This window comes from Chrysochloris asiatica, unplaced genomic scaffold, assembly GCF_000296735.1.
Source record: "Chrysochloris asiatica unplaced genomic scaffold, ChrAsi1.0 scaffold00030, whole genome shotgun sequence".
Lineage (NCBI taxonomy): Eukaryota > Metazoa > Chordata > Mammalia > Afrosoricida > Chrysochloridae > Chrysochloris > Chrysochloris asiatica.
Genome location: NW_006408548.1, coordinates 4,862,929 through 4,882,171, shown reverse-complemented (window position 1 = coordinate 4,882,171; position 19,243 = coordinate 4,862,929). Strand labels below are relative to the sequence as shown.

The 19,243-nt window shown below is 41.4% G+C and overlaps 1 protein-coding gene across 1 annotated transcript in view; it reads left to right on the top strand.

Annotated features, from left to right (window-relative positions):
* Window positions 1–9,199: 9,199 nt before the first annotated feature.
* STT3B (STT3B, subunit of the oligosaccharyltransferase complex (catalytic)) overlaps window positions 9,200–19,243 on the top strand; it is a 132,464-nt gene continuing 122,420 nt past the window's right edge. Inside the window, exon 1 of the mRNA XM_006851593.1 lies at window positions 9,200–9,513. Coding sequence (XP_006851655.1) covers window positions 9,200–9,513 — 314 coding nt within the window. The remainder of the gene's footprint in view (window positions 9,514–19,243) is intronic.

Genomic DNA, 19,243 nt, shown 5'->3' with positions numbered 1-19,243 from the left:
GACCAGCAACAATGGTTCCTGGTCATGTGGGAATGAAAGAAAGAGAGCAATCTTTTGTAACCTGATTTTTGAAGGGACATCTCATTACTTTTAATGTATTCTGTTGGAAGCAAGTCAGTTGATCCAATCCAAACACAAGTGGAGGGGATTACACAGGATATGAATACTAGGAGTTGAGGGTCATTAGGAGCTGTTTCAGAAGATACCTAACCACAATCATTGTCCAATGTCTTCTTCCCAGGCTAGGCTCCCAAAAGTTCAACAAGCAGACACTTAAGTGAAGCAGCATTCCTAAATTGTATTTTCATTTAGGCAGATGCTTTCCACTTTAAGGAAGTATAGAGGCATTCAGATGGACTCAGATCTGAGATGACTACTTAAGGATGTCCATGCAGGTAAATCTCACAACTCAACTGCCATTTTCTGCATATTTCAGTAGTCTCCATAACAGCTAATAATCAAGAAGCACTGAATGCTTCCTTTGTGCCAGGTACTACAGTGAGGACAAAAGGAGCTCTAGTAGCACAGTGGTTACGAATTGGGCTGCTAACCTCAAGGTCAGCAGTTCGAAACTACCAGTGGTTCCGTGGGAGAAAGATGAGGCGTTCTACTCCTATAAAGATTTACAGCCTCAGAAACCCTGTGCAGGGTCACTATGAGTCGGAACCGACTCCACGGTACTTAACAACAACAATTACAACTGCAAGAAGAAAGTGTTTTCCCTCTCCATACTTCACAGATGAGGATACCTAGGCACACAGAGGTGAAGTGACTACAAAGTGAAACCAGGATTTGAGCTCAGGCAGTAAATTAGTCTTTTCTTGGTTTGACCTGATTCCCTTTCCTTTCAAGGTCAAACATTCAGACAAAGTGATCTATACTCCCTGCCTTCAACTCCTTTGCTCATGTCCTTTCTCACCTGCTATCTGGTTTCTGCCTCCTACAAATCCACTAAAATTGATCTTGCTAAAGTCATTCATGAACTTCTGATTGCCAAATGCAAGGTGTACTTCTTAATACATATCACTCTTCATTTCTGTACCCTGTACTGCTGCCGACCTTATCTTAGTCCCCTTTCTTAGCTGCTCTTTCTGCTGACTCTTCTCTTTGGTTATTCTACCTTAAGGCACACCTCATCAGACTTACTAATTTGGGAGTATGACTTAGAGAATTATTTAATGTCTCTTCTAGCCTTAGTCTTTGCAAATTCCCACCAAATGACTTTTTCCTGATGGGTTTGGATAAGAGAAGGTAGGGGAAGATGCTGATGGATTATAATTCATTTGTGAATGACTATTAACAAGATGAATTAGGAAAACGTGAAACTCTTTCTATATGTATATACAGTGAGCCATCTCAGAAACAATAAGGGGGAATCTCACTATCATCAAAGAAGAAGAGCCAGGAGTAGAGTGCATATTTTGAACCTAAAGATCTCTGCACTGAATCTCAACCCAGGAACAAGAAGTTGTGGCACCAGAAGTATAGCAGAAAAGCATCAGTAGCAGTAGCTGCAAAACTGGGAGTCAGAGCACCGGACAGAGCAATGGGCTTCCCAGTCCAATAAGAAAAGCTGAATTAACTTTGACCAGGAGGCTTTCTTTCAGAGTGGGGTACCTTCAGGCAGTTAAATGGGAGAACAAGGTTTGCTGATCCACGGAGCTAAGGTGGAGAGGCTTCAGACTTAGGCTTATGATAGTGTGTACTGTGAGCATTGATCAGCAGCTCTAAAAAAGTTTTGTAACATTTCCCAAGTGGAACAGAGACCAGATCAAGGGGCTGAGAACCAGAGAGAATCCTGGAAGAGAGGCTGTCTTGACTGGAAGAACTGCACATCTACTGATCCTGCATTAATTATAATTACCTGTTTACTTCCCTGATAAACCCCACAAGTATGAGTATGGTTTTTGAGTTCTGTGTGGCCATTGTAATGAATTATCAAACCTTACTGAGTAGGGAGGGCTATGTAAACAAGGAGGAAGCATCAAGAGCTGGAAAATACAGCCTTGGTGATAGAAATGATGCTGGAGTTTGCATAATAGAATTTTCCAAGACCAACAATGTATTTATTGCAAATACATTTTTTAAACAATATAAAAGGCAGCTATACACATGGACCTCTCATGCACTATACAAGAATCAACTGACTACATCTGTCAGAAAACATGGTGGAAACACTCCATCTCTACAGCCCAAACAAGACCAGGTACTGACTGTGGAACAGACCATCAACTGCTCATATGCAAGTTCAGGCTGAAGCTGAAGAAAATTAAAACAAGATGATGGGAGCCAAAATATGACCTTGAATATATCCCACTTGAATTTGGAGACCATCTCAAGAACAGATTTCATGCACTAGACACTAATGATGGACAACAAGAAGAGTTGTGATGTTGCAGGAAGATGAGGCCCAATCAGGAGAAATAAATCACCTGAACACCAGTGCTACTAGAGGAAGAGGCTTTATTGCCAGTGGAGCTACGGCAGACTAATGTCCCAAATGCTGAGCTCCCTGAATTAGCTTTGATACTAGCTCTCTATAGTATTGCATAGGGCTGAGTGGTGTGACCACCATGTTACTTTCTCATTGGCGGTTCCTAGATAAAAGGCTTTTTACAGAAGAAGAAGAAGCTATTAGTTTCCTTTGTGTGTGACCTAGGCCTCAAGTTCTTATGGGCAGGGGCCTCCAGTGGTATAAAATCAATGGTATAACATAGGAAGAAAGCAAAAGGCTATTAAAATGACAGTAGAAAAAGAAAAGAGCAAAATGGATGGCAGACGAAACTCCAAAACCTGCTCTTAAGAGTAGAGAAGCTAAAGTAAATGGAAAAGATGAGAAGGTAAAAGAGTTAAGCAAAAAATTTCAAAGGACAGCTCGGGAAGAAAAAGTTAAGTTTATACAAAATATGCAAAAACCTAGAGTTAGAAAATCAAAAATGAACACACTCAACATTCCTCAAGCTGAAAGAACTAAAGAAAAAATTCAAGACTCAACTTGCAATATTGAAAGTTTCTATGGGCAAAATATTGAATGAGGCAGAAAGTATCAAAAGAAGATGGAAGGAATATGCATAGTCATTGTACCAAAAAGAAATGGTCAATGTTCAACCATTTCAAGAGGTAGCATATGATCAAGAAATAATGATACTGAAGAAGTAAGTCCAAAGTACATTGAAGGCACTGGCAAAGAACAAGCCTTATTAAATTGATGGAATACAACTTGAAATCTTTCAACAAAACTGATGCAGCACTAGAGGTACTCACTTATCTATGCAAGAAATTTGGAACACAACTACCTGGCTAACTGACTGGAAGAGATCCCTATTTGTGCCCATTCCAAAGAGAGGTGACCCAATGGAATGCAAAAGGTTTCCCTGTACTTTCATTTATATATGAATTGATACACAGGCTCTAAGAAGGCTATTGCTTTACTGACTATGCAAAGGTTTTTGACTGTGTAGACCATGACAAACTATGGATAGCACTGCAAATAATGGGAATTCTAGAACATTTAATTGTGCTCATGAGGAATGTATATATAAACCCAAGAGGCAGTTATTAGAACAGAAAAGGGGATACTGAAGTGTTGAAAATCAGGAAAGGTGTGTGCCAGAGTTGTATCCTTTCACTATACTTATTTAGACAGTATGCTGAGCAAATAATGTATAAAACTGGATTATATGAATAACTGGCATCAAGATTGAATGGAATGCTCATTAACAACGTGTGATATGTAGATGATACAAGTTTGCTGAAAATGAAGAGAAGTTACGATACTTAACTGATGAAGATCAATGATCATAGTCTTCTGTATGGGTTGTACCTCAATGTAAAGAAAACAGAGATCCTCAAAATTGGACCAGTAAATAACAGCATGATAAATGGGGAAAAAATAGAAATTGTCAAAGACTTCATTTGGCTTGAATCTACTATTGATACTCATGGGAGTAGTAATAAAGAAATCAAAAGGTATATTACATATGGCAAAAGTGCTGCAAAAGACATGTTTAAGGTATTCAACAGTAAAGATATCAGTTTTAGGATTAAGGTATGTCTGATTCAAGCTACTGTGTTTTTCATTGCCCCTTACTCATGTTAAAGTAGGACAATGAATAAGGCAGACTGTAGAAGAATTCATGCATCTGAATTATGGTGTTGGATAATAATATTAAAAGTACCATAGGATCAAAGAAATCTGTACTGGAAGAAGAACAGCCAGAATGCTCCTTAGAAACTAGGATGGCAAGACTTTGTTTCTCAAGCTTTGGACATATAAATGATCAGAAGGGGCCTGTCCCTGGAGAAGGACAAAGAGGAGGGTCAGCGAAAAAGTGTAAAACTCCCCCCTCCCCCAGTGAGATGGATTGATACAGTGACAGCAGCAATGGGCTTCAAGTTTACAATTGTGAGGATGGTGCAGGACTGGTTCTATGTTTCACTCTTTTGTGCTTAAGGTCACTATGAGTGACAATCGACTAGATAACACCTAACAACAACCTCTCTTCCTGCCACATTCCTTCTTATTCTTCAAATTTCAGCTCAAATATTTCAGCTCAAATATTGCTTCTCTTTAGAAGCCCCCAAGTACACCTGGACCCTTCTTCTTTGCTCCTGTCCCACCACTCTGTTTATGAAATTGTACCATTTAAGTTTCACTATGCGTAGTGGTTACGAATCGGGCTGCGAACCTTAAGGTCAGCGGTTCGAAACTACCAGCCGCTCCCGGGAGAAAGATGAGGCTTTCTACTCCCGTAAAGATTTACACCCTCGGAAACCCTGTACAGGGTCGCTATGGGTCGGACCCGACTCGATGGCACTTAACAACAACAACAACATCTCACTCTAGAGTCCTGGTATGGCATTGTAGGCTAATGTGCTGGACTGCAAAACCAGTTTGAACCACCCACCAGCCACTCCTCAGAAACCCAATACAGGGTAGCTATGAGTTGGAACCAACTCAACAGCACTTAACAACAGCAATAATCTGTCTCTACAGAAAGGTGAACTCTGGGATGGCATGAAATCCTATACAGGTCGCTATGAGTTGGAATCAACTTGACGGCACTTAACAACAGCAAGCACCATCAAGAAAGGTACAGAGAGGCAAAGCAACTCACTTAACCTTCAGGCACAACTTGGGAATCATTTTTCTACATGGGCTAGAAATTAAGAATTCAAAATTTTGAAATTTATTTTGATGGGTACCTTAGTGGTTCCCCAGTAATGTACTCCTCATAAAGTAACCTCTTAAATTCCAGGTGCTGGCACAGGTAGACCCATGAGACCTCTTAATGGGTAACTCTCTCCAATGTTATCTCCACATTGCAGGCTTAGAAACCTTTTCAAAACACACATGTGATTTTCTCTCTCACTCTATCACATACACACCTTTTATCATGAGTTACACTGTGTAGCCATTCCTTTGACTCCTACCCTACTGTCTGTCTCTTTCTGTTGCAGTCCTGCTGGCTCTTTTCTGGATTCCTTATACTTCTCCTCTCCCCTTTCCACTCTTTTTCCCTGCCCTCTTCCTCTGGTTCCTTCCTATTCATCCTATCCGCAGCCCTGGTGTTGCTTTCTCAGAGCTGTCTTTTCTTCCCTTCTTATGTACATTAGATCTTCCATGTACCTCTCCTCCTTAGCACTTGCTGCATTACATTTTAATGCTTAACAATGTGATGATTTAGTCAATGCCCATTTCCATAAGGGTGGCTGGTTTACCCCATGAAGGCAGCAACCATCTCTCTCATGTTTTCTGCTGTATCCCAGTTTCTGCATATTGTTATTGTTAAATGCCATTCAGTCAGTTCTCACTCCTAAAGACCCAGTATATGGCTTGCTGTGGGTTTGAACTGCTGACCCTGATTAGCAGTTCAAAGCTTATCCTATAGCACCACACTAGGACTCCAGTGCCTGCATAACACTTGGCATCTAGGAGGAAGTCAATAAATATTTGAATGGATGAGGGAGGAAATGAATGAATGAAGGCCAAGAATAACTGGATTTTTCTTCCTGCTTTTATCCTTACCTCTACTCTACACTTGTGTATGTTCCCTTTACAATTTAGAAAGTGTTTGAGAAGACTATCTAATTTGATTAATAATTGACATTTAGAGTAAAAAGGGCAACCCATGCAGGTGACTTGTTCTAAGTCACATGATTAAAAAACACCACACCTGTTGCCCTCAGATGGATGCCAACTTACGGTGGTGACTCCATGTGTTACAGAGTAGAACTACTCCGTAGGGTATTTTTGGCTGTAATCTTTATGGAAGCAATTAGTTAGGCCTTTTTCCCACAGAGCTGTTGGGTGGGTGGAAACACCCATCTTTTAGGCTAGCAGCCAGCTGCAAACTGCTTGCACCATCGAGGTGTCCTTTTCATATCTAGTATGAGGCAATGCAGGGCTAGAAAAGAAAGCCTTTTTTCACTTTCTTCACAAGCACTCTGGTCACTCAACAAACAAAAAGAAAAGATAATCGTAGAACTCAATAGAAAGCATTCACACCTAACACAACAAAAAAGAAATAGCCAATTAAGTTTAGCTAAAAACATAAAGATTCATATTCTTATTTTAGGCTGATACAACTCTGGTTCATGGAACATGGACAAAAATACTGTAAATGCAAAATTCCAGCACATACTGTTTGCGTTTTGAGAAAAAGCATGTCACCTTAGTCTGTACAACAGGGATCAGGGATCAGTTAATATTATGTCATAACACTCATTAAAATTTTGATGTTCAATAAATGTAGGCTATTAAATTGTGGGTGGGAAAGTCTATTTCTGGAAACCTTTTCATCCCTTCCTTAATAAGACTTTTTTTTCCCTCTTTTTGGTAAGGAACATGAGAAAAGTTAAAAGAGGAGTGGATCCATTAGCTCAAAAGGCATTTCCAAACTAAGTACATTCATTCATTTGCCTAATGTTTTGAAGAAGTCCTGGTGTGGCACTGTGGGTAATTGAATGCAAAGTCAGCTTGAACCACAAGATCAGCTGTTCAAGCTCACCAGCTGCTCTTCGGAAACCCAATACAGGATTGCTATGGGTTGGAACAGATTCCATGGCATTTAACAACAATGTTTTGAAAACCTACTATTTAAACAAAACCTCTGAAGAAAAATTTGTAGATGACTTAAGAAAATAATTAAGTACCTTTATAATTACTCATGAATAAATCCTTTTAAATTCAGATGTTATTTATCTAATAATATGGACAATTCACTAAATTTACATGATGAATTATTGTTGTTATTTAGTGCCAGGGAGTCAGTTTTGACTCATAGCAACCTTATACAGGGTTTCCAAGGAGCAGCTGTGGATTTAAACTGCCAACATGAAAAACTAATAATCATCAATTGAGTCTTGATTATACTGGAAGCTCCCTGCCTTCCATGGGGTTTATATTAGAACGAATCCAGTCTCCCCCATTACTCCACATGTGTACAAAGTTTTGTCTTGAGTTTAATCTACGTGGTCAGCACTTTTTTTTTTTTTTTTTGCAAGGAGTGGGTACAGGGAGGACAGTATAGAAATATAACCTTGTTAGCTGCCTGTTGAGCCCCTTCAGACTCATGGAGACCCTATGTGTGCAGACAAGAACTGACCCATTGGGTTTTCAAGGTTGTGACCTTTCCGGAAACAGATCAGCAGGCTTGTTTTTCAAGGTGCCTTGGTGTGATGCAGTAGTACTAAACTGGGATCCACAAGGTGAGAATTCAAACCCACCAGCTGCTCCCTTGGAAACCAACATGACAACATTTAACAACTGCGTGAGATAAGTAGTCAGTGCTTAAACTTTTGTGCCACCCAAGGACTCCTAGAAAACCGACTTAAACCTGCAGCCTGGATCTAGATCTGCAAAACGTCAAGTACAAGAATCTTCATCCCATTATTTACCAAAGTGAGGACTGGTAAGCGATGAAATTCTAGTTAAATAGTTCCACTCACTTGAAGCAATGTATATATAGACAGTGATTCTTGTATTTCCCTATATTTACAATAAGACATTAGTCTTGCAATTAGAGACATGAATTGAAAAAGCGGGAGAAGGTCATGCCTTACACACACTGCTAAAAGCATTCTAGTGCCAGGAACGCGTTTGCCGACTCCCGAGAGTCTTCAGCAACCACAAAGTTGTCTTCCCTGGCCTCACAGGATTCATGTGGTGGCGGAGAAGGGTGCGGGTAAGTCCCCGGGGCATAGTCTGCCCGTCACTAAGTTACTCCTAGTCCAGAGTGCGGGACGCCGGTCGCAGCTGAGCCCGGTCAGCCAGATCCACGCGCCCAAGGCTAGTGCAGCGCGCCTGCGCAACCAGTCACGTGGCGCGCGCTACTCGCAATGAGGGTTAAAAGTCACGCCCACTGAGAGTCCGTGAACGCTCGGCCGGCAACCGCAGCGTTTTCCACGTTCTTTTGCGCGAGTTTGACTGAGGTCGCGCCGCCGCTCTCGACCACCTCCTGGCCGAGCTGAGCTCCATTAAATGGAAGGACTCTTCTAGCGTCCTCCGTTGCCGATTGAACACGCGCACGAAACCGCGTCTTTCAACCGACAATGAAACCGTAACCGCGCAGCTCTGCAGCTCCAGGCGAATGGGCGCGAGGCACAGACGGGGAGGGGGAGGACGGTTGGTTCAAGCCCCGCCCGGGTCGCCCTCCTATTGGCGGGTGCCCCGGTTCTGGGCCCTCCCCCTCACGGACCTGTCGCTTTGTGACAGGCGGAGGGGTCAGTTCCTGTTGGTTTAGGGGCGGAGCCAGCGGTAGCCAGAGCTCCGCCCGGACTCCGGGGGCTCCTCCCCCTGCTCCTCACGGCAGGGCCGACGACGGCCGTGAGGGGGGCATGTCATTGCTGTTCCGAGCCCTGGTTCCTCCTCCGTCTGCTCCTTTCTGGCGCCCTTGTCCCGTTGGCTTTAGCCGCCACAGCAGCTGCACTAGGGATACGGATGGCTAGTGGGGTGCAAGGGTTATCCACGTTGAGAGAGCGGCGGTCGCGGCCGCTGCTAAGGCGGAGAATCCCCGCTGCCGCCTCCACCCCCAGTCCCTCAGCCTCGCGGCGCTGAGGGCGGGAGCGCGCGGAGCTCGTCCCTCCTTCTTTTCTTCCTCCTCCTCCTCCTCCTCCGGGTCCCCGCCCAGCACCCCTCGCACCAGGCGGCGGCGGCGGCGGCGGCGGCTAAGAGCGAGACCCGCCGCCGGGGCACAACATGGCGGAGCCCTCGGCCCCGGAGAGCAAGCACAAGTCGTCCCTCAACTCGTCCCCGTGGAGCGGCCTGATGGCCCTGGGGAACAGTCGGCACGGCCACCACGGGCCCGGGGCCCAGTGCGCGCACAAGGCGGCGGGCGGCGCAGCGCCGCCAAAGTCGGCCCCCGCGGGGTTGTCCGGGGGGCTGTCGCAGCCGGCTGGCTGGCAGTCGCTGCTCTCCTTCACCATCCTCTTCCTGGCCTGGCTAGCCGGCTTCAGCTCGCGCCTCTTCGCCGTCATCCGCTTCGAAAGCATCATCCACGAGTTCGACCCGTGGTAAGTGCTCGCGCCCCTCCCCCCTCCCGGGCACCCGGGACCCGCGCCTCTGCCCGCCGCCGAACTCGCTCGCGCCCTGGCCGTGGTGGGCGCGGGGCTCCGGGCGCGCCCCCTGCCTGCGGGCGAAGTTTGCCCCGCGCCGCAGGAGGCCGAGGCGTCTGGGACCCCGATTGAGATTGACCCCCGGAGGGCGGCTGCGCCGGTGCTCCTGAGTCGCCACGCCGGGAGCCGCCGGGCTGCTCCTTGGCGTCTGCTCTCTGCCGCCCGCGGCTCGCGCCTTTGATTTTTGCTCCTGCGGAGGGGCTCGGCCTGAGCTGCCCTGGAGCCGCTGGAGGGGAGGAACCCTGAAGTGCCGGGCTCTCGGCAGCACAGCCTCGCAGTTCTCCGCGGCTCCTTCGGCTCCCATGATACGGGCGGGGGAAATGCAATCCCCGAAAGTAAGCTGAGCGCCGGGCACTCTTATTTCTTTCGCGGGAGGTGTTTTCAGGAGTGGCTTTGTTTTCCTGGCCCTCCCGTGCAGTCTGCACCGCCCTGGTCCACAGTCATTTGGGGTTGAGGTGGGGAGCAAGATCATTAGTCTGCTAGCTCAACTGTCAGCCTCAGTGTGTTCCGCACGCTCGCCAAAAGCCTTGTCCCGTAGTTCCTGTATTGCTGTTTACCGGGAGGGCTGTGCGTGGGGAAGGAGCGGACGGCAGGGGAGGGCAGCCCTAGCCTCCGACACCCAACTTGGACATGCTATCGGGGACTGACCAGGCAGTTTTAGGAATCCCACCGCCCCCCCCTTAAAAAAAAAAAAAAGCACTAATGGATACTACACTACTCTGAATTATCTAGATGAGGAAGATTGCCTTCATTTTTTTCCCCTCGCTAGTGGTGTTCCGCGGGAGAAAGATGAGGCTTTCTGCTCCCGTAAAGATTTACAGCCTCGGAAACCCTGTACAGGGTCGCTATGAGTCGGAACCGACTCCACGGCACATAACAATAGCAGCAGTGTCCAACCTGAGTTGAGTAGTCTTTCATCTGAGAAAATATACCTATTTAACTTTTCATCTTCTTAACTGATCAGCTTTGAGTTAATTTTACTTTATTATTAGAACTGATTAAATGTGGGTGTGTTTGTTTTATCTTTGGAAATAAAGAGAGCGAATTCTAAGAATCATATATATACAGATAATACGTATTTTTTTTGGAGGAGTTACCCATGCAGTAAGATGCCCTATTGAAGTTCTGATCTAGAGAGAAAAATGGGTTAGTATATCATCTGCTGAGCACCACCAGAGGAGAATTCAATATAGATAAACAGTTAATTACTATGGCATTTTTCTGTAAATGTTTTAATATAATTTAGAGGCTTTGCTTTGTTTTTGTTTGTTTGTTTTTCCCTAGCATTAGATTTTTTATTTTTTTTCCCCAGCATTAGATTTTTTGTTTTTTAAACAAGTGTTACGGTTCTTGGCATTATAGAAGAAAGTAAATTTGTGCTGATTATTTATGAGCCTAAGATTATGTATGAAGCCTTATTAACTAGATGTAGTATTCTTAGGTAGTCTTAGCTATGAATCACTTGAGGAAATCATGTAAAAATGAAAATGAAAACTGTTAGTATTTTATTGAACAACGTGAAAAGAGAAAGTTATGTTTATTTAGATTAAAACGGAAGAAATGCATGACTGGCCAATCATTACAGCTAAAAATGTGAACACCATTTCCAAAGAGAGTACCATTCTTAAAAATGGAAGTCTGAGTACTGTTTAAAATCATAGTGAAGCTGAAATTCACTACTGAATGAAGAAACGTTTTTTGTCTTTTTTTTTTTTTTCTTATTCTTATTTTGAAGGAAGATTAGAAATATGCATCAAGTCAGCCAAAGATTGCTATTAAAACTGAGTAATGTAATTAGGTGTTATCAGGATGCTTCACAGATAAGGTAATTAAGTGGTTTTTTTTTTTAATATGCTAACTAAAAGTTGATTTTTCTCTTTCGATTTAAAAAATATGCTTGGTGAGCAAACCCTTTTAATTCTTATATATGAATCTAAGCATACACCTTTTCAATCTTTAAAAAACCCACTTATTAAATACAAGTATTCTGCTTACTGTTGGAGCTTTAATATTTACATTTTATTTTATTCCATTTATTCTCATAATGATAGGTCATTCTGATTAATGGGAAATGAATATATGTAATAAAGGAATTGTCCCTATTGCGAAGGGAGATTTGCCAGTGTAAAGTAATTATATAAGTAAAATTCTTCAGTTGACTGAATCAGATTTCAGACACCCCAATCCCGGCCCCCAAATCTCTATTATGGCCAATTCTGTTTTATTTTTTGAAGATCTTAAGCAGTTAGACATTTCATTCTTATATTCTTGTTGGAATTTTTTAAAAATCAAAGGGGTTGAGAGTGAATTGCATGTCTTAATTATATTTTTAAAGCAATTTTCCTGCAAAGCTACTAATAGTATCTACACTTTTAACTGGTCTATAATCTAGTGTCTTGCTAGTGTAGAAGTCTGTCAGATTACAGTTTTACCATGTAGCAATGACATGAACCTTTAGTAATTTTTTAAGGGTTTCTCTCAGGATCTGTATCCACAAAGCAGTCTCTTCTGACCTGCCCACACTTTCTTGAATCTTTTTTTCATACCTATGTCACTGTTTTTGATTTCTGAAGTCTTTTTAGTGAATGGTTTACTTTCTCTATTTGGTTATGAGTTATTTCTACACGTTTTAAATAGTTCTTTAATTGTGTAAGACTTAAGTTAACTGCCAAAAATGACTCATTGTCACAAAGTTATACTCGTATTTTAAATTCATCACCCAAGTTATTTTATAAACCTTACCAACTGTTATAGGAGTCCTGATGTAGTGTGCTATAAACCCTGTTTGAACTGCAAGGTTGGTTGTTCAAATCCATCAGCAGTTCCTTGGAAACACTTGTATGTATATGTTCGCTGTGAGTCAGAAGTGATTCGATGGCACTTAATAATAGCAATAACAATTAGAAGAGGGTCGTCTATGATGGTGAATATTGTACATTTATTGAATTTAAAAGTACGCGGAATTAACTCAATGGCAGTGGGTTTTGCACTTAGATTTTTCTCCTCAGAACTCACTTAGTAATTTCTATCCTTATCAGTTGAGTTGATCAGACATGAAGAAGCAATTTGAGAATCTGTTGTCTGTACTTGCCAAACAGTTGGTTTAGTTGGGTAAACTAGTTTAACAGCACCTGCTTTTATCTACCTGAAGCATTACAGTTTAAACCCACCAGCCTGTACACAGGAAAATGATGTGGCAGTCTGTTTCTGTAAAGATTTATGGCCTTGCACACCCTCTGAAGCAATCCTACTCTGTCCTGTAGAGTTACTATGAGTAGGAATGAACTTGACAAGTAGTACGGTTTTTGTTTGTTTTATCTGAAGCCCTTTCTAGTTTTTAGTTATGTTTCTTGTAACTTTTTCTTGTATGTTTTCCATAATCACTGTCTTGTAAAAGTATGGCAGTTTTTCCCATGGAAACATTTGTAAAAGCTTTCTGTGTAAGAAGAGCTTGCTACCCTTTTTTTTTTTTTCCCCCTTTACAGGTTGTAGTGAATTCTCCCTAGGACCAGAGAGAGAGATTTTCTGAGCTTTGAGTTTGAGCTGCAGTTAGTTGTAAAAGAGGAGCAGATCTGCCATTCTGCAGGTTAGAAAGCTGAAGTTTAGAGTTGAAACTTTTCTATAGAAACTGTGGTATGAATTGTTAAGTTCGGTTGAGTAGGTTCCCACTCATTGCGACCCGTATAGATTTTCCAGGGAGTGGATGGTGAACCTGAACTGCTGATTTGCAGTCCAGAGCATTAACCTGCAGCACCACACCAGGACTCTGTATGAATAGTACTGTAGTATTAATTAGTTACAGGAATGTTTTCATATTTCTTTGGAACATAGATTATTTGTATGTTGCGGACTACTTTCTGTACTTTGAAGTCTTCATGTATTTCTTCACTTTGCAGACAAAAAAAGGACAAAATGGGTTTAAAAAAAAAAAAAATACATCCCCAAATCTCTTACAAAGTCACTTGTTGGAATCATTAGTATCAGCTGTCCAGCTACACTTCAGAACAGGTACATTGTCACTGATTTATTTGTAATTAAAGTTTGTCTAGCCTTGAACTTTTGGGTTCATTATAAACCACAAATACACAATAGAGGTGAGGTGCGGGAAGTACCTTCAGCTGAACAACTGAATGATGGTATTGGACCTGCTCCTGTTTTGGTTAAGTGTGGTGACTTGTATAGGTAGTAATCCTTGAGCTTCATGAGACATATACTGAGCCCTGAAGAAGTTAGATCCATCATCAAAACCTTGTAACTTTTTCTTTCCCATTAGGATTTTCACATTTTAAATGCTCATGCTAACTTGGAATCCAGGTATGGCACTGTAGGATAAATACTAGTCTGTTAAACTTTGAAGAGGATATGAAGAAATGTTAAAATTTCTCTTCATTGTAATATCTTTTTAGTTGTTGACAGAAATAAAAATGAAAAGGCTAGTAGTAATTTCTAGTGTTGAATTACATTTTTCTTAATTTGTTTATGTACTTTGAAAACATAATGATCTTGGGGATAGACAATACTACAATGTTGCTTAAACTTGGCGTTCTGCTCCCATAAAGATTAACAGCCTCGGAAACCCTGTGCAGGGTTGCTATGAGTGGGAACCGACTCCATGGCACATAACAACAACAACAGATAACTGCATAGAAGGAGATTTGGTAAAGTGCTTGACTGCTAAACTGAAAGGTTTGGATGAAGCACTCTGCTTTAGTAAAGATTTACAGCTTTGGAAACCCTATAGAGGTGCTATGAGTTTAAATTAGATTTAATAGCAATGGGATTTTTGGTTTTAACTACACAGCTCTTTTACATTGTTAAACTGTTAAATTATGAAAACTTTCTAACACATAAAAATATTGAAAGAAATTTATAGTGAACACTCATAACTTACCACCTAGATTCTAAAATTAACATTTTACTTTAAAAAGTTACTTTATCATATTTTTTTGCATCTGTCCACTCCTTTTAAGTCCTGTTTAGAAACACGCTCATAGTACGATGTTCACTGTAATAAGAATATTATCCTTGTTTCCCAACTCTATTATAAAGAGAATCTCCTGTTTTCTACAATACTTGAACATAATGTTTTATAAATACTGTTTTTATGTCATTCTGAATTGGATTAGGTCTGTTACATGATTTTACTTTGCCAAAGCTAGTATCTCAAGAAAAGCTCTGAAGTGGGTTGTTGTTGTTGTCCGGTGCCATCGAGTCGGAATCGACTCATAGCGACCCCATGCACAGCAGAACAAAACAATGTCAGATTCTGGGCCAACCTCACTACCGCTGCCACACTTGAGTCCATCAATGATGCCACCTGGCTGATCCATCTCATTGGGGGTCTTCCTCTTTTTCTCTGACCCTCCACCTTACCCAGCATGACATCCTTCTCCAGCCACTGTTCCCTCCGGACAATATGTCCAAAGTATGAGAGATGAAGCTTAGCCATCTTGGCCTCCAAGGAGCACTCTGGCTGCACTTATTCCAAGACAGATCTATTGATTCTTTGGCAGTCCGTGGCACTTTCAGTATTCTCCTCCAACACCACAACTCAAAGGCATCAATTCTACGATCTTCCTTATTCACTGTCCCACCTTCACATCCATATGAGGTTATTGAAAATACCATGGCTTGGGTCAGGTGCACCTTAGTCCTCAAGCTGACATCTCTGAAGTGGGTAGAAAATATGGACTCATATATGTGGAAATCTTAACTTTTTTCAAATTTTAAAAAGATTGTGGTCCGCCTGTTGCTTTCTTTTAAGTATCTTTGCAAAAGTGTCTTTGGTCAGTTTTTACAATAAATAGGGGGAGTTTTTTCTTTTTGTGTGTGAAAATAATGTTTAAGTGCCATCAAGTAAGTTCTGGCTCATCGAGACCTCTGTAGAGTTTCTGAGACTAAATCTTTGTGTGGGAGTATAAAGCCTCATCTTTAATCTGCAGAGTGTCTGGTGGGCTCAAACTGCCAACTTTGTATTTCGCAGTTTAGTAGCGCTTATTCTACAGAACCAGTGAGCTCCCTTTAAAGTAATGTAGGACCATGAATCACAGTGTGCATGGGTCAAATGAATACTACTGAAAACTGGGGGGGCGGGTAACAAGATTACTCTTCTACTCACAATTGTCTATATACCCTTTGTCTCTTACATATTTTTTGTTTGTAAACCATTCTCTTTTCTGAGAAGCCTTTTGTGTCCTTACTTTACAACTTCTGACTATGAATAACTTCTAAGAATTTAGAAGTTGAGGATATTTTTAAAAAAATTAATTATGTTTGGTTGAGGATTATAGTTGGGAGAGACGGGAACAGTTGCCACAAAGGCTCCCATCATGTTACAGTTATTGGGTACCATGAACTTACTTCAACTCGTGACCCATGTGACAAAGGAGAAGAATTGCCTCACAGGCTTTTCTAGGTGTGGTGTTGTAAGTTAATACACTGGACTGCAAAGTCTAATTGAACCGCAAAGTCAGCAATTCATGCTCACCAGCTGTTTCTCGCTAACCCTATACAGGCTTGCTATGGGTCAGAACTAACTCAACAGCACTTTATAACAACAACCTTTACAGATAGAGATTGCCCTTTCTCTGTCCTGGTGGGTTCTAATCACCCACCAGCCTTTATGCTAGGAGATGAATGCGTAACCATTGTGCCATCAAGGCTACTTAGAGGCTCCCGTACTTTAGGTAGCGTAGTGGTTAAGAATTGGGCTGTGAACCTTAAGGTCAGCAGTTCGAAACTACCAGCTGTTCTAAGGGAGAAAAATGAGGCGTTTTGCTCCAGTAAAGATTTACAGCCTCGGAAACCCTGTACAGGGTTGCTATGAGTTGAGACTGACTCCACGGCACATAACCACCACCACCATAGTTTAGGTACATGTAGGTTAACTGGCATTAGAATTTTATTTCTTTGAAATACTACTTGAAGTTTCAAATGAAAGATACCTAAACATTTTTTTGAAAATAACCAGTACATAAGTTGATGATTGCCTCTATTGTTCAAGTTTTTACTGTTGTGTCACAATTAGTTCTGACTCATTGAGAACCTGAGTAGAGTTTCTGAAAGTGGTTCGTGGGTTTGAACTACTGACCCTGTGGTCAGTAGTCCATTGCTTATTCTACAGCGCCACACCAGGGCTCAAGATTTACTATTTGTAGATAAACCATTATCTAAAGAATTATGGCCAATACAGAAATTAAATTGAGTTTGTCAGTTGCCACCCCCTCCCTTTTTGTGGAATTTAGTGTTGCGAGATAACTTTAATATATACTCTAAATAGTAGAAGTCACTTTGTTTTTTTTTTAGAATGTCTTCCAGTCATACCTTCGTATTGAGGAGAACGTTAATATTTCTCATTTCTGTAGCTAAGAGAGATTTCAATATTCATTATTCCTCACCCAACGCCACCCACTACCATTGAGTTGATTCTGACTGAAAGCAACTCTGTAGGACAGAGAAAAACTGCCTCTTTTGGGTTTCTGAGACTGGAAATCCTTACCAAAACTTAACCTCATCATTCTCCCTCAGAGTGGCTGGTGGGTTAGCAGCCCAACAAGCTGTACCCGTCTGTGCCACCATCACTCCTTGTACTCCTCACAAGGAGTGAATACAGGTCAGCCAGGCTCTAAAAGTCCCTGGATAGCACAAATGGTTTGCATTTGACAACTGACCTGTTATATGTTTGATCGTAACATCCGTGTCCTTTTTTATTCTACCCTCTGTCTCTGAGTCAAGGAGTCTTGGTAGCATAGAGGATAGGAGTTAGGCTGCTAATATTGATTGAGGTCTGCATTTTGAAACTATCTGCTGTTGTGTGGGAGAAAAATGAGGCTTTTTACTCCTGCAAAGATTTACAGGCTAGTTAACTAGCTTTTCTAATGATATTTCAGTATCCTTTACAGTAATAAAGGAGTCTTGGTGGCACTGTAGGGATAAGTATTGGACTACTGAGTGCAAGGTCAGCAGTTTAAAACCATGGGAGATGATGGGGCTTTCTGCTCACGTAAAAATTTATAGCTATGGAAACTCTATACAGGGTTGTTGTGGATTGGAGTTGATTCCACATGTTGGGCTGCTGTTCCCAAGGTCAGCAGTAGAAATTCACCAGCTGCTCTTTGGGAGAAAGATTTGAGGCTGTATGTATGCTCCAGTAGAGATTTACAGCCTTGGAAACGCTAAGGATCTGTTCTACTCTGTCTGATGGAGTTGTTTAGAGTCGGAATTTACTGGATTGGATGGAACATGCCCTTCCATTTGATGTATGTTTTTTAATCAGCTGCCCTGATTTAAGTCTTAACATATTGGCCTATCAAAATGCTTGATCCTAATCTAGGCTCTAGTTAATGAAGCCCATCATTTTGATAATTTTGATGTAGGAAAGAAAGAGGAGTTGAAGATGGTTTAAAGTTACCTAACCTGAATTACCAGTTTTTAGAAATGGGTTTTTTACAGAATAATTGAATCAGAGTCCTATTTAATGCTGTGTGAATACTATGTCCATTTAGATGTATTTTGTCTGTGAAAAGTTTTTAGTAATGAGATTGAAAATAAGTAATTCCAGATAAAGAACTATGAGGTAGGGGAGCTATACTTTTAGAGTAGATTCAGAATTCTATAGTCTACAGGATTTTTAGAGTATAACTTGGACTGTCTTCCTGTTTTCTGACTAAGAAGCTAGGACCAGAGGGATGAAGTACTATTTCTGAGGTAGTACAGTTATAGCTTGGCTATATCCTTTTATATATCTCTTTCCACCTGTGTTTGCAATAGAGGGAGATTTTTGAGAAGTAGTTTGAAAATTGTTGTTTTATAAGATAAAGGGGAAGTTACTTTCTACCACTCACTTTAAATTGACTACTGGGAAATGTTGGCAATTCAAGGCTAACTATAGAAACAAATAGTTTATTTTTAGTTTTTTAATAGTGCTTTTGTGAAGTTGACTCCTTTGGAATTGGTGATTTAAAAAACTTTTGCGTGCCAGTTGCCTGTGGTGTCCGTTAATTCGTTTAGGTTTTAAACTTTGTTAAATGATGTTTGACTTTTATGTTCATTCTTTTCTATTGAATGGAGTTGTTGGAAGTGCCATTGAGTCGGTACCAACTCATAGCGACCCTATGCACAACAGAACGTAACATTGCCTGATCCTTAGTTTTAAAGGTACTATGTTTTTATTAGTCAAGTGTTAAAGTGTTGATGATATAGTTGATAACCAAGTTAAGGTTTCTCTTTAGTTTATTTTCACGCCTTAGCAAGTTTATTAGCTATTGTAAGGTATTTAAAGATGTTTCTCCAAATGTAGTGCTTTTCTTTTTTTTCCTTTAGTGATATCTAGGCAAGTCACTAATCCCCAAAAAACTTCAAATTTTCAATATTTAAAACATAGACGTTCTTTCTCCCTTCCCTCATAGATGTTTTTAAGTGCCATTGAGCAACCCTGGCAGATAGATAGGTTTCCAAGGAGCAGCTAATGTGTTTGAAACCACTGACCTTGTGGTTAGTAGTCCAATGATTATCCTAGTGCCACACTGTTGTTGTTGTTAAGTAAGGAGCGGCTGGTGAGTTTAAACCACCGATCTTGTGGTTCAAATTGACCCATAGATGCACAAATTTATGAGTAATGTTTCAGTAT